The following is a 15434-nucleotide window of genomic DNA, read 5'->3' as shown; positions in this document are numbered from 1 at the left end:
TGTGACCTCTACCGTGTCTTAGGTGGAATTCATACAGCTAGTCGTTTAACTTCCTCGACAACAGCCTCTTCCAAGTTCAGACCAACCGCGGTAACCAGAGTCTGGAATTAACATCCACGCATCCAGAACATAACTTCTTATATTGAACGTATTGGATACAGATAAAGAGCGCTAACGAAAAGAATTCTCGGCCGAGGTGGAATTGGACTTGTCTCACTACAACGATTCGCGTGCCTTCATAAATTATGGAGCTACTCCAAGGGATTTCTTTAGAACGCCTGGTATGAACACGGCCTATGTAGTATCCGAAAATATGGCCAACAAAAAACTTGATTGCAATGAAAACCGCTTACGCGGATCACCTGTTCAAAGAACCTTAGCCGTTGAAGAAAGCAGTATTCCGATTCATGCAACGGAGGTTCTTCCAAGGAGTGCAGGTCGTCTCTGGTGAAATAAATATGCTACGAATATGCTTACAGAATTTCAGCAATATGAGACTCGCTCATCATCGGTTCGTCAGTGGGATTTCCCACATTGTTTTGTTTTGCGAATGGGGCTATCCTAGAGCAGCGTTTTTCATGGGGGTGATTTTGCTTGCTTGTTGGAGGCCGATGAAACCGTGAGCTTGGTGTGGAGCGCTCGCGATCTGTTTACTAGCGTGACCAACTAGCGCACCTCTTTTGTTTATCAAGATGTCGTTTCGATTTGTCATCCTCACAACATCCAGGTACCCTGTGATATGTCAGTCTACAAGACACGGTACACTTGCATCCTCGCTTACTGCAATATGGATACAACAAACCGAAATGGTCTAAGTTCATTGTTTACCAACAGACCTGTGCCTTTTAGGTTTATATAACCACGATCCTCGTTGTCAGTGCGAGTTTTCTATTTGCAGGTGACCACAAAGTTTGTTTGCCTTGATAGGACCGTAATAAGGACAGGTACCTCAACGTCAACTACAGGATTCGCGACTTAGCAATACAATATACACATGGGATTCACGTATCACCTCACTGAATAGGTTATCAATCACAGTTACGGAGTGGGTTTGTTAGTTCGGTAGGCTACTGTGTCCTTGAGAACAACTGTATTCATACCTTTCACCGGGCAGTGAACCCGTCTCGTGCCAATTCTGGGGTAAGCTTCCGGCGTGTACCTTTGCATTTGAAAATACCGGGAATCCCGAATTCTTATTGCATGATCATTGAAGATGTTGGGATCGCCACAAAGTACAAAGAATAACGCGATAACTAGTAAGCAGAGTACTCCCAGTGCGGATTCATACCGTTCTGGCTAACCAGTATCTGCAATGTATGCAGGATATTATTTCCGAATGGGTTAATGGAATTCTCGAGGTCGTGGTCTTCCTTCGGAGGGATTGCGCGCCATGTCATATCTTTCGGGATATGCTGTGATGTATTCTGCAGGCCCCGTGGGCTCTAGTTGAAGGAGGGGTATTACCGTATAAGTTTTATCTAACTATGAGGAAGTAATGTAATAAAAATCCTGGTTTAAGCACGCGCATTGTGAATAAAATGGGGCGGAAACTTAGTGGTGCACCGGGCGTCGAGAAGCAATGAGCTGTTTGGAACTGCGATTGGCTCCTACTTTTGATATCAAGTCAGCACGTGATCTAGACCATTTTGGTGGCTGACTATCACTTAAATCAACGATACTGTCTTCTACAAGCTCCTTCTGTGACATTAGGTCTTGTTTAACATATGGTGGAGCTCAAATAACCGTGTGGTCGAAAATGACCACAAATACGTTCTAACAACTTGTAACTCCCAGTATGCCTTCTCCAAAAATTGTGACAAGTACGGCGCCAACCGAATGTGTCTTCTAGACGCAACAACGTTCTGCCAATTCGTGGTGAATGGGCCGGTGATTCTGACTGTGAACACTTGTTATAATTTCCACAATGGAATTTGCTGTGAGCAGCAAATGTTTACTCATCATTAGTTTATTTGTCTGTTCGTTTTCTGCCAGACTGTAACAGGTACCAGGTGCGTCTTAAACTAGCCAACTCGGCCAGAGTATTGATGACTACGCATACAAATACTATTCTCAATTACAATGAACGCCTGATGGATGTGAAATGACTGTTGGTCCTATCAGCTGTTGGCTTATTCAAACAACCTGACCACTGGTGACTGAACATTATGGTAGCCACTGAGTCTCACGACTAAAGAAACAAGGGCTTGGAATTCTTTGATACACGTGTTCTCGGATAGCCAAAAGCCCAGTCAGACGAGCCCTATCGTCCTTATTACGACTCATCGGGACAGTTCCAGGCTCCTGGCATGTCACCCCTACAATCACCTGAGTAATTCGAGTCGGGGGTAAACGTCTCATACGGATGGTTTTATCAGGACTCTACCACATCTTTACCGCAAACCGAGAAAAATTCCAAGCCCAGTGCCTCGCATTTATCAGGTCCTTCGGCAGAGTCAATGGCAGTCCATATGAAACTAGCTAACCTCTCACCGGTGATTAGATTGTCTGAGCTCGTTAGATCCGCAGTAACGACCTAATCAAATCAAAGCGGTGTCAAAAGCAGACTATCTAGCTGAGGCCTCCTTTCAGCGCACGATTACCATGCAACCCTAAGGCAACATGAATGCTGAGATATTGTGAAGACGAACACAAGTCAAAAGCAGGAGTGGTTTCGATTCACAAACCTCACAATCAGTAGTTTGCGCCTTAAACAACAGGCTATCTCAAGCCTGTACTGTAATCAGCTGCCTGAGCTAGTCCTTGAATTCCTTTTATAAGTAACTTAAAATCATTATTTTTCTTCAATTTTACCATGTTTTCCGTCTTCCCATCATTCAAAGCATCTGTGTGTCCAAAGCCTGAGTTTTATTTGCACCTACTTCACATTTCCGATATGAACCCATAAACCTTCATGTATTTCTTATCCTTGTCTTACTGAGTTTATATTCTCGCGCAGTTTTCTACTACGTGTTGCACGCACAGGTTTGTCATCGTCGAGTTGATATTTCCTCCGCGTACACTGTTACTATATCGTGCTAGTGGCATTTTAAGGCTACTTTTGGGATTGCACAAATCCGTGCAACTATTTCAACGGAAACCCCTGTAATTCGACATTTTCATGTTTTATAGTCCCAGTTTACGGTTACTTGGCACCACATTGTTATTGGTCGGCAATTCTGTGCGTCAACAAATTGAACTTCCCAAAATAGTGAAGCATTCTACGTTACGACTGTATCCAGCCTTTACCACTTTTTTTGTCTCAAATTGGGGAACAGCAAAACATGTTTCTTACGAAAGTGCACGTTCGAAGTTGTTTTTCGTTCTTCTTATAAAGTACTATATTGTTCTTATGCAGAATCATCGGATCTTCTCAGATGATTCCCCTCCCTAATGTACCCCTGAAACTACCAGACTTTAAGCATACGGCTATAAAATCGACTCCTATGGTGTCTTCGCATAGAACAATCCAATAGTGTAAAATCCGCTGAATTCGCTGGCCAACACCGCTTTTGGAGACCGGCGATTCGAGAGTCGCCTCGCAATAGGTTCATGTGTGGAGAGAATCCTGTTGGGGCGTATACGTTCAACTGTAAGGTTAGTTCGGCGCCTAGCCGCCACGCCAAGCGAAGGAAGTTCGAGGGCTGAGATAATGTTAGGTCGCCTAAACCTAGACAAGGCGGTCGAGATGCAGACCTTCCGGTCAGTAAGTTCGCACTTCAATCACTGAGTTATCTACGAGCACACTAGGGGTATACACAGGCATGTCATTCACAGTATGTGTCCATGATTCCTAAAAATCAGCTTGGAAGTGAATGTGATTTGAAATTGGGATAAAACTAAACTAACATTCACGGGGAAGAATACTATCGAGTGATTTCACTCCAGTGGATGCGATGCACAATACCGCTTTGAGTACATTGTTGAAGGCGCTAATCCGGTACTCAGCTTCCGCGATTCAACGATGATGATGAACATAGGTCCGTCGGAATGTGTTGGGCATTAAATTTCACGTTCGATGGTGTGCCAACCGCCGGAGGTTTCGTACGTTTTAGCATTTCAGGTGTTACAAGGGCTGTCCTTTGAATGGTATGTCTTCATTCTTCGAGATTAAAGGCACAAGGCTTGTTGACTTGAAACCCTGGCACGGTAGTGTGTTTTAGTCGAAAACAGTCGAATGTCTCCCCAAATGTCTACTGTTCCAGATGGCACCCATCTCTTCAAACCGCAGAATAACTGACTGAGCCATGCTGTGCTGTATCGGCGTTCAATTTAAGTGATTTGCGTTGAAACTATGGTCAAAGCAGATAAGCTTCCATTGGTTATACAATGATAACTTTCTTACATCAGGCTGAGACCCTCTTGGAAATATGTTCCACACTTGACTGATCCTGAAGAGAACTCTTAATCCTCTGAAAAATGACATGCATCACTTTGAGTTGTGACCGTGCAAGTGTGCTGTCGAAATCGACCTCATAGTCGTGACTGTGGTGGTTGTACTATTGTCACGCTACCTGCACTCAGTGCCACTTTATACAACGAATACAAAAGCGCACAGCGGATAGTATAACATCCCCTAGATGAAACTCAAAACGCACCTTGTTCCAAACGTCATAATTCCTGAGTATTTCAACACACCGCTGGACCCTCTGGGATTGTGTAGTGTCCGGTTCAATAAATGTAGGGCCACTGGCAATGTACTGTATAGGATCACCGATGACATCTGAGACGATTAGAGTGACCACCTGAAAAAAAGATATTGGGATAAAGAATCAAGATCAGAAGTGAGGCAGAATCGCCAGAAACATAAGTGCAATGTCGAACGGAAGTTGAAACGTTAGAGGTTCTAGAGTCAAGACATAAAATCGCAAACAAAAACGATGTGGAACAATCCACAGTTCGAAGGCACGTCACAACTTAGGATGAAACCAATGCGTAAACGATGAAAGCGTTTGCGCTTCCGAAATGGTATCGGTATGTCGTAAATTCGTTAACCAACTTGATGACAAGATCAACAGGTGCTATAAAGCCGGAAGTCAGGTCAATACTGTTTCACTCCGCGTGTATACCTCACAAATCTCCAGAAGGATTTGGGTCAAAGATCTTTCAGGTAGAACGATATTTCGCCCGATAAACAAAGGCTGGTGAGTGTCATGGTTAGCTGACCTATGGGATATAACGCAAGTCATCTTTCAACTGCGCAATTATCACGTGACTTGGTACCTACTGATTCTACTGATGTGGGTTTCTCGCTAAAAATTCGTCACGCCACAGGCCAATCAGTACCAGACCACGTGATGTGGACTGTGTGATTAAAAGGGGAGTAGCACCATATCTCGTTTTAGTAAAATCCGATCATATTACTGCATGGCGTTCGCAAGGTCTTGGCTGCGAATCCCCGTGAGGCTTCGTCAGCTGTGCACTCTTGATGATGCTCGGCAATACGATCCATTTTTTACATATAAGCCGATCTCGCCTGGTTATCTGGTGTCTACGTGACGTTGACAAGATGTACCCCGAGGAAGTAGAAATGAACATGGACTGAAGTTTGGTCCCGGGCAATGAGGCAGACGATGGGTGACTGGTGGGCCGGACGGGATTTTTCCAAAATATGATTTAGCCTAAGAACGCTGTGTCGTCCGGCAATCGGAAAGATGAGTCACTGCAGCGTGAAGATACTCAAGACATTATAAGAGAAAGTCCAGACTGCTTCAGATCAAGGGGCCCACTTACCTGAGCCGGATAAGCGGCTAGCGCGAGTCCACCCGCCTTGAGTTCATCTAAGCAACTTCGTACAGCATTCAACTGAGGAGAGAGGAATTACAGACGTTAACAAAAGGGTTTATCCTACCTGTTGAATATCGGCACCAGCAGCAGATACCAACTTTGTGGTGAGAACAAGGTCATTCAAAGTGAGTCGGTCTACAACAGGTGGTAGTGAAGAGTGAAACGGACTTACCGTTATGGAACTGCTTGGGAAGGGTGAGTAGCGCCGAACCACCACCTGTGAGAGCGACCAACAACAGATCGTCGGCAGTCAAACTGAGAGCAGTTTGGTAGGCTAGTTCCGACCCTTTCACTACATCCTGATTCGGCAAGTTGCTACGGTCACCGAAGAATAGCATTACTCTGGGGTTTCGCATAAATGAACTTTCACCGATGCCCATCAGTTGTCGGCTACAAATAATTCAAAAGATCAAACGATTAAACCAGTTTCTGTAGTTTGGGTTTAAAAACCAAGATATAGTTATCAAAGTAAAACAAATGGAATTGATTCCACCTAATATGAAGTGTGACGTGGGGTGTTTTTAGGATAGTTCCGATGACCAGTACAATAGTTTGTTAACACATAAGTTTGTGTGCAGAGAATAAACATTTGAATGCGCATATGGCAACTGGATTGCTGAGTGATAAAAGGACAGAGGAAAGCAGACAGGTTGGATAGTCACCGCTCTGGAGAGACAGATAAACAGACCGATAAAAAGTGATTCATTCTGACAGGTGATCCCTCCTAGGAAGGAACAGACACTCAGATCGCACAAAGAAACGGAAAACGTTTTTCAAGTACATTTGTTGCGTTGTTTCATGTGGTACGCTTTTGTCCGCAGTCCTCTCATGCAATTCATTAAAGATAAGTTGGTTGTAAATTTTTGTTGTTTTCAATCGTTAAGAGTCGCACTGGGTCCAGTGGGAATAAGCGAATGCGTCCCAATCAGTACGATGTAATGTGTGTCCAATAGTAAAGGTTGGATTGTAATAAACCCAATAAAACAGCCTGGTAAGACACGCCGACGATTCATATGACAACCATTATGAAGTTCTATGCGATCATGAGTATACTCCAATGAAACCACGAAGAATAGGCCATTGAATGCAGCTAGCCGCCAGGTCTGCAACTATTTCATGTGAGTTCACACACATAAAATAGCTCACTGAAAGAGGCAAAACATTGTTTGTTTTGTGTTGTTTGAAAATCATTGGTTGCACTTGAAACCCAAGTGTGAGCGTCTGGCAGTTTTTTGAGATGGCCTTTTTAAGGGATTTCGACTAAAATGTGCAAAAGAAAACTAACTCAAGCTAACAGGAAGTCTTAAGTGAGCAGTAAAGCAACGATAACTCGAGGGTTATCCTCAAAAACGTACAGTACTCATTTGAAATAACTACACTATATAGATGTGCCGGGTATGTGGAACTCGATCCTTAGTCGTGGACTAGGAATACGCCCATTCTCTTCTTTGTAAACCTCGTCATCAAAGGACTTTGTCGAAGTAAATTGGTGTGGACTTACATAAGTGAAACAGCGGTGTTCTTATACCGGTGTTATTGCCAGTGGGGCTAATGCTGATGGGAAAAGAAACATGTGAGTTGTGAGGAAGCATTTGTAAGCAAATGTGAATGTGCCATGCCTCGTATCAAGATAGAGAATTCTACATCAATAAGCTCTTCTGCCAAAAACAGTCGTTAGCCTGTTTACATTTAGCCGAAACAGCCGACTGAGTTTTTCACTAGAAAAGTGGTACTGACCTCCACTACTTTTCGTAGCGTATTACAGCTTGGTTGTTCATTTCTGATAAACCATATTGGCGAATTTAAGAATTCTGATGTAAAACAGATATCGCTGTGTTGACACAGGGTTGACGTACTATGTTATGTTATATTTGTTTTTCGGGTGAGTTTGTCTTGTTGGTGGAGTAAACCTCCTTAGGAACCTCTCTTTAGGAAGTTGGATCCAACGACGGACCATGAATTCAAACGTATCGAAATAGGGTAATAAGAGGAGTTTTTGTGAGTGCAGAGGAAGAGTGGTAAAAATGTTGACATAAGGATCCAGTTACACAGGAAAATTGGGACCTGCTTTCTCAGGGCCAAAACGAGAATCCCGTCGAAAGCTGTCAGTGGAAAGAAGCCTTGTGTGTAATTTTATTCTGGTGTTCACCGGGTCTGCGATTAGAGAGAACTGAACAACCTTAGTCTGCATCGAGGATATTGATGCCATAGCCTGTCGCGTCTCCATAGACGATGCGAAAAACCGAACTAGTCCACATAAAAGAGCAGCCGCGCTATATGCAACACACGTGATGGTTGCCGGAACGGCAACTGAAAGGTGTCTGCTGCATATTGGAAGCTACGTCGGACGTAATGGACCGGCTGAGAAATAAATAGCGTCACAAAATGATGGTACCACCCCTAACTTTCATAACTTTTGCGACTAATTTAGAGGAATCAGTATTTGAGGACGACTTGTCTGACTTAGAACTTACGCTTCCATACCCAGCCGCAGACCATCAAACAAAGAAAATGTCGGGAGCTACCGCGGTCAAAGCAAAGAAGAATATCAACCCATCAAGATACCCACATGTGACAACTTGGTAAATTGTCACCGTGGTTGGCAAGGCAGCCGCACGAAGACCTTGTAATTAAGAAAAACGATAAGGAACTATTGGCCTGAGGGCAACCTATTTCAGACACTCACGGCTGTCGGATGAGAGGATCAGAACATGTAGCGAGGTTCGTCTACGAATGTCAACCTAACTATCACATTATTCGGAAGAAAGTAAGACGTTTCGACATTTCTCACATGTCATGATGAATGTGGTCCTTTTGAAATACGACTTTGTGAGGGAGTCTAGTAGAAGAGAATGAAAAGCCTACCATTCGTGAACGATAAACACGAATAGAGAACTTAATTTGAGGGGAAGTCGTTACACGGAAATTCGTTCGATGGCGGAAGTGGTATGCAAAAAAACAGGAACCCATGGCTTCATTTTCAACCTAGGAGTGATTCTTATGCTACCCAGGTTGATCCATAAAGCTGTCTTTTCGTATGATGAAAAATAAGTAGCTCTACTACATAGACGTGGATTTCAGAAAAACGGTAGTCTTATTGCTACTGAGAACGGATACGGTGTTTGTATGGAGACACTAGGATTCAGTGAACAGTATAACTTTCAACGGAGATTTCATCCTGTCAGTGAGGCCAACCTTTGATGAAATCCAGAGTCATTGCGCAACTATTTCATCCTTAATTGGAACCATCAGCAAAGCAGCTTTCTCACGAAATTCAGTTTCCAACCCTGGACGTTATGGGCAGTGTTTGAACCGATTCGTCTTCTAAAGCGGCACGCTAAAGCGAACCAGCTTTATTTTATTTATTTCTTCAGATAAGCTGAGCTATTGGAATTTTACGCTAGCAAAGCCGCTAAGTACATTTTGCTCTAAGCAATGCAACATTTGGTGGTTTTCGTCGTAGTTGTTGTCTTCACTAACCGATGAAACTAAGTGGATCATCAGCACAGCCAAATACATTAAAACGTTGCTTGATACTTAGCCGTCTGTCAAACGAATAGTCCTCAGTAGGAGTTAGTCGATTAACATAACATGAGTAAGGCTAAGCAGAGGAGTTCAATGAGAGGAAAAAATCTGGTACTCTGGATGTTCCATCTTGTGCTAACCTGCAAATGAGGTGTTTATTACTTCATGTTAGAACAGTTGTTATTATCAGTGCTGACAAATGCTAAGTATGACTCACTGTCTATCGGTACTGGTTCGGCAAGGCACTTGGGGCGAGATGGCCGAAGTGGTTAGAGCGCGGATTACTAACCTGAAGGTCCGCGGTTCGAATCCGACCTCCGCCACTCGACTTCCCCTGTCTAGGCTTGGGCAACCTGGCAGTATCCCAGCCCTCGTGCTTCCTTCGGGTAGCATGGCAGCTAGGCACCGGAAGGGTGCTACAGCTGAACGCAACGTCGCTCATTATATATTTATATATATTCGACGGTGCTCCCGTTGTAATTCGTCCATGGTTGAGGAAGTGAAAGCCCTTTTCTGAAGGTCCGATCTTCTTCTCTCTCTGCGCTAGAAGTGGTTGGGCTCGCGTCGTAGCCGAGGATTTGTGCGCTTGTGCTCAAGTCGCATAGAGTCGTTGATCGTACCCGTTCCGATTAGTAACACATCCTTACTGGGACATTCTCCCTGCGTGTTGCAGTAGAGTGGCAGTGGAGTGCTAAGTGCCACTTCGGTATTTGTTTCAGAGATAGACGCAACATAACCCTGGGATTGCTGCCCTCATTCTTGCTCTGGTTAATTAGCAAACAAACCAGAGTGTACCGAGATGGTACTGATCATCTGTAGAGGACTCACTCACTTCTTATTTTGAAGCGATTAACGCTCGGTTCGGGTAGATTATCATGTGCTCCCTGTCCAACCCAAATAACTACTAATCTATCCTCATCTAACCCATTTCGTCCATACTTTCGGCAACCATCTTGATCGAACACCCTGAAGGTGGTGCCTTCATGAGACAATCAATATGGGGTTGGGCTTCAACACCATACCGTGGCATGTTTTTCACGCTTGGCTATTCGCCTTATATTCTTCTTCTTCCGAAACTGAACATTTGTACCTTGAGGTTCTTAAGTCTATTCATCGGGCATGGCATTCAGGTCTCCTCGCTTTACTAATATGTACTACTTGCGCTTGGAACTGCTCTTACAGAAATGCTCAAAACAAGTTCACCCAGATAGAGCTGCTACCCAGGGCCAGTTTTTAAAGAACGAGTATCAGGATTTCTGCATCATTCCTCGCTCTCCTCTTGTTCGCAAATGATGGATTCCCATCCGCTTTTCCTGGAGGATTTATTTAGCATTTTTACGTTCCAACAGTCTACCTACTACTCCTACCTGGAATCTGTTCCCCACTCAGATTCACGACGTTCAAGCTAAAATTCATTAAGGATACTCGGTCGTTGTTCTTTCAACACAACTGGATTCGACCCGTGCAACGTCCTGTCCTAGTAACTCTGGCTCATTCATATCCCATTATACTGTCACGATGGACTCAAATCACACACCAAAACTGGAATGTTTTGAGTTGGTTTGTCGTCTTAAAAAACCTAGCTTCGGTGTCCGATTTCTTACTAGGCGCGACTCTGGTTTTAAAACTTAGAGCATCTCGTCCGCTTCACAAAATTTCTTCGCCCAAAAACGCCAATCATTTATAAGCCTGACATTTTCTCCCAAATAGTGATATCATTTCTGAGATGCTCCTATTTTTAGTACCTCCCCTCTCAATCATTTAGTCATCCTATTCCCACCGCCTGAAGGCCCTGAACTCTTCTTTCACTATCGTAATGGATTCTCCCTTTCCTCACTGTAACGTTATTAAAAACCGAAAACGGTCGTTACAACTGACCTCAATAGCACTTCCAAAGTCGTTCACCCATATAGCTCAAACGCTCAATTCCAGTAACCCAGATCAAGTTTAACCTCCTTCTTATTGTGTTTGAATGAAACAATCCTCCTCTCTAATTTCCCCAAGCCCCATAACCTTCAGGTGCATAGGTTCCTGGTCAACGTTTGCTTCCGGACGGCAGACTCTAGTCACTTGTTCAAAATTCATTCCAGATGTATCCACGTCCACATTGTTGTGTTTTTGTCCTTTTTCAACCAGCTTCGCAGAGACAACCGACTACGAGTTTCCTTCTCATCTGCATTTCACCTATGTTATTTTTAAAAGCAATATAGCTCATGAGAGCCCTTTCAAACAAAGTAGTTCGATGACGGAAGCATTGTATTGACACTTTCGAATGTATCTGGGCACAAACCCTTATTTTGAAAATGTGTATTTTCACTTAGCCCGGTGCGCGGACTGATAGGTACCACATGCACTAAACGTCATGTGGTAGAGAAGAAGGCGCTATTTGGTCTGAAACCCATGAACTCCGTAAACTACTTCCGTGTTTTCAGGAGGTAAAAGTTTATTTGACGGCCAATGAAACTCACTAGTTCTCATCCTCATCGTCTCCAGCGTGTTCGGGGAGACAGCAAATGGCAAGGTCCATTTTTGTATGGAGTATATCATATAGAGACCTAAAACAACTAGTTATGTAAAAACAGCTTACCTCAGCATTCCCAGTGAAGCTTTGCCGATAGCCATTATGACTAACCGCCCCGTTAGCTGATAGGAGAGATCGCCCACATGTAGTAGGGAACCATTGACACGTATACATTGTTTTACCTGTGGAAATCGAAGTACCACTAGAAAAATCGGCCATTAGGAAGTGAGAGCAAAACTTCAGGAACGGAAAATTGAATTTAAGAAACAGATAGCGGTTTTAGGTGTACTATACTGATTCTGTGTTACTCTGTGCGTTTTACGAATGAACTCGTGACAGAGGCAGAGGATCCGGTTTGCGCCAAATCTTTTGTATCTCTAGGCAACCTGCATACCCACACTATAACGGCATATCGACTTCGGAAATGACCCACGAAATTCTCCAGGGAGACGACCTACGATCCTCCGGGTCCTTGATCATTAGGGTCCAGCTGCGTTACTGATGTATGCGTACAGCTGTAACACTCTCCCGGTGCCCAGCTGCCATGCCACCCGAAGGAAGCACGAGGGCTGGGATACTGCCAGGTTGCCCAAGCCTAGACAGGGGAAGTCGAGAGGCGGAGGTGGGATTCGAACCACGGACCTTCCGGTCAGTAAATTCGCGCTCTAACCACTTGGGCCATCTCGCCCCGCACCGCTGCATCCGAATACTGATTCTGGAACTGAGTGTCTTGTGCGTCCGGCTTCTCTACAGCATCAAGTTATCGACTCATTGGTTACAGCTGAACGACACGATAAGGGAGTTTATGTTCTCTTCGCCTTTTTGAACCAGTGGGTTTTGGAGACCTCGATAAAACGCACTAAACAGTCGCACAGAAACGTCGTCGTCCCAATCATCATCAAGGACGCACTCACCGCCAATGCCAATATCAGCATTGAACCCTTGAAACCGTTAGTGGTCTGTCAAAGAGCGGTATCTTATCCAGGACAGACGCTTCGATAATTCAAGAATCGTTTGGTGGAAACCCAGGGCAACACATTCGGCCGAAGAATAAAACGAACAAGGAATTCATTCACATATCACGTCGACACCAAACAAGTTTACCCAGGAGTTTCCACCTACATATTAATGTGGCTTACAAGAATCCACAGCATCTACACATGTGCTCCCATCTCCCATGTGCCCTTTAAGAGAAAAACCCGTGACTAGAACCAAAGCTGCCCGATTGAAAGTGTGTTCCTCTATTCTGGGCATATTTGCATTTGTCTGACAAGGACGCAGTCCATATCACTGAAGAGAACAGAACCAACTCTTCCAGCTTTCTCTGCAAAATGTGCCCTCAGGAACAAGATAGGTTTTGAGGATTTCAGTTGTATGTGGCAACTGTTCCTGCTGCATCTAGAGAGCGTTCCCTGAAGAATGTTGCTGACTTTCGCAGCGGCGCGTGTTCAGAGGATTTTCAGCCTACGCACCATTGCAATTTGCAAAAATATCGAGTGGTCAACTCTGTCTTTGAAAGATGACTAAGAGTGGCAAGGCCAATGCAGAAGGGGGAAATTGGTCCAGGTAACCTCAAGTTGGCTGTTTCTCTAAAGGCATGTTCAGTGCCAATTGAACAGCACCCCCTTCATGACACATCTCGCTTAGTAGGTTGAAGTGTTTGTGTTACCGATTATGAATATCGCTGAACTTGGCCACTTCTTAAGTCTGTAAGATGTTACTGTTCGCTTGAATACGTGATAAAAAATATTTGTGGTGGCCTTGTATTCTTAACAAGAACCTCACATGTGAAGCAATTTTAGTAATGCCGAACTATCTGGCTTTTGGCCACCCCATTCTTCTCAATTCCCGAGATTAGACAGCCGTCAAAACCTGAGATCTCTGACATCCGGATCTTCAAAATTGGCTATCTGCCTCCTGGTACAAGGGTAGCCATTCAGAAAAGGCCCCAGTGAAAGTTCAAAATCACAGGATCTACCACATCCAAAGTTGGTAAAGCAAAGCGAATGCTATGTAAGTGTGACTGAGCTCAGTTAAAGGTCTTGTATTCAGCGAATGGATAAAGGTGTTCATAAAAAAGCTAAAGCGTTCGAAGCTTGCGCTTCTCCTGGATTCCTAATGAAATATTACAGTAAGCAACTGAGTGCAAGTGGGTGCTTTGAACAGAGTTGGTTCATTTGATATCATTAGAATATGCTAACGAAGCACAAGGTGGAGTTAAATAAGTTATCCATCACTTCGCAATACGAACATCAAGGGGTATATGGTAACTGGCATCTAGGAGGCCATCTACGCATTTCACCACTCTTGGTCATCCGAATTCCATTTTGCCCATTTTCTACAAGCGGAGTCACAAGAATGGCGTCCTGTTATTTTTCGGGTACAACGAAGAGACGGCCAATTTGTGAGGTTTCGACGCATCTATGCAGAACGGGCGAGAGTCCAGCTTCCGTAATTATTTGATTCTGGTTGTAAAAAGAGGGTTTTAGCTCAATTGCCCATGGATTTTCAGCCTTCGAGTTGAGGCAGTTCCCGGACTTTATAATGGAGGCTCCAATGAATTCCTGCTTCAGCATACTATTGAAATGGGTCAATTCGTCTTGCAAACGCTGCAGAAGTTCGTTTTAGACGCTTCTGAAGACTAGGTAGACACGTGAAATATACCAATAGACTCCACCATTAGTGTGCTTCGTAAATATAACCTCAGGCTTAATTGGCATATGAATCTATAGAAAAGTAGCAGACAGAATAATGATCTTGTTCAACGACATCGAATCAGCCCTGTGTCATACACATTCAAGCTTGTCACTCACTCCATTTATAATCTTCCACTCTGACGAGGGTGGACACTACATTCTGCATTGTTTATATCATAATACAAAAGCGTTGGTTGGCTGTACAGAAACCTGCCGTGTTACAACGTACCAATTGTGCTGAACCAACAGAAAGCACTGCAGAGTGGAAGGCGCGATAACAAATATTTTCGGACATTCGAAGTTCAAACACTGCGCTTCATTTCATCCAATCTTTAGTTCACGGATTAAACAGAAAGCAGAGTGGAAGGCGCGATAACAAATATTTGCGGACATTCGAAGTTCAAACACTACGCTTCATTTCATCCAATCTTTAGTTCAGTTCATAACGGATTCACGGATTGATACACAGGATCGAGGCTTTTGCCCAAGTTCTCCGGGTCGGTTTTGTTCTTGTCGGTCAGTGGCTGTCGTTCACCTGAAAGGCACAAGTGAAAAAAGGGTGTAGCACTGCTCTTTATGTTCTCAGCGCGGGGCAGTATCCTCGCCAGCGCGAAAATTCGCATAAACAAATGTCTAATAGTGCTTTAAATTGGGTTCGAGAAGGAGCGTGCACAACCGTCGGAGGAAGGTCATTCCACGCAGCTACTACCCGAAATGAAAAAAAGTTTTGTCTAACGGATGTGTGTGCCCTGAGCTTGAAGATTTTCTTACTATGTCCCCGCCGGGTGTTTGCTGGGTAAACGGTAAAAAACCTGTTTGCCAAGCTTTGTTCAAACAGGGCGTAGGTAAGAATTAGGTCCCCTCGGAGGCGACGGCACTCCAGGGGAAAGAGATCAAGCGTCACGAGA

At 44.1% G+C, this 15434-nt stretch overlaps 1 protein-coding gene across 1 annotated transcript in view; it reads right to left on the bottom strand.

The window, feature by feature from the left end:
- T265_07855 (hypothetical protein) overlaps window positions 1-15149 on the bottom strand; it is a gene marked incomplete at both ends in the record, with an annotated part of 21125 nt that extends 5976 nt beyond the window's left edge. The window contains 7 exons of the mRNA XM_009173495.1: window positions 4596-4742; window positions 5731-5802; window positions 5849-5919; window positions 5957-6174; window positions 11778-11864; window positions 11897-12012; window positions 14982-15149. Of these exons, the coding sequence (XP_009171759.1) occupies window positions 4596-4742; window positions 5731-5802; window positions 5849-5919; window positions 5957-6174; window positions 11778-11864; window positions 11897-12012; window positions 14982-15149 (879 nt within the window). The remainder of the gene's footprint in view (window positions 1-4595; window positions 4743-5730; window positions 5803-5848; window positions 5920-5956; window positions 6175-11777; window positions 11865-11896; window positions 12013-14981) is intronic.
- Between the last annotated feature and the right edge of the window lie 285 nt (window positions 15150-15434).

Source organism: Opisthorchis viverrini, assembly GCF_000715545.1.
Source record: "Opisthorchis viverrini unplaced genomic scaffold opera_v5_190, whole genome shotgun sequence".
Lineage (NCBI taxonomy): Eukaryota > Metazoa > Platyhelminthes > Trematoda > Opisthorchiida > Opisthorchiidae > Opisthorchis > Opisthorchis viverrini.
This window is presented reverse-complemented; position numbering and strand designations above follow the sequence as displayed.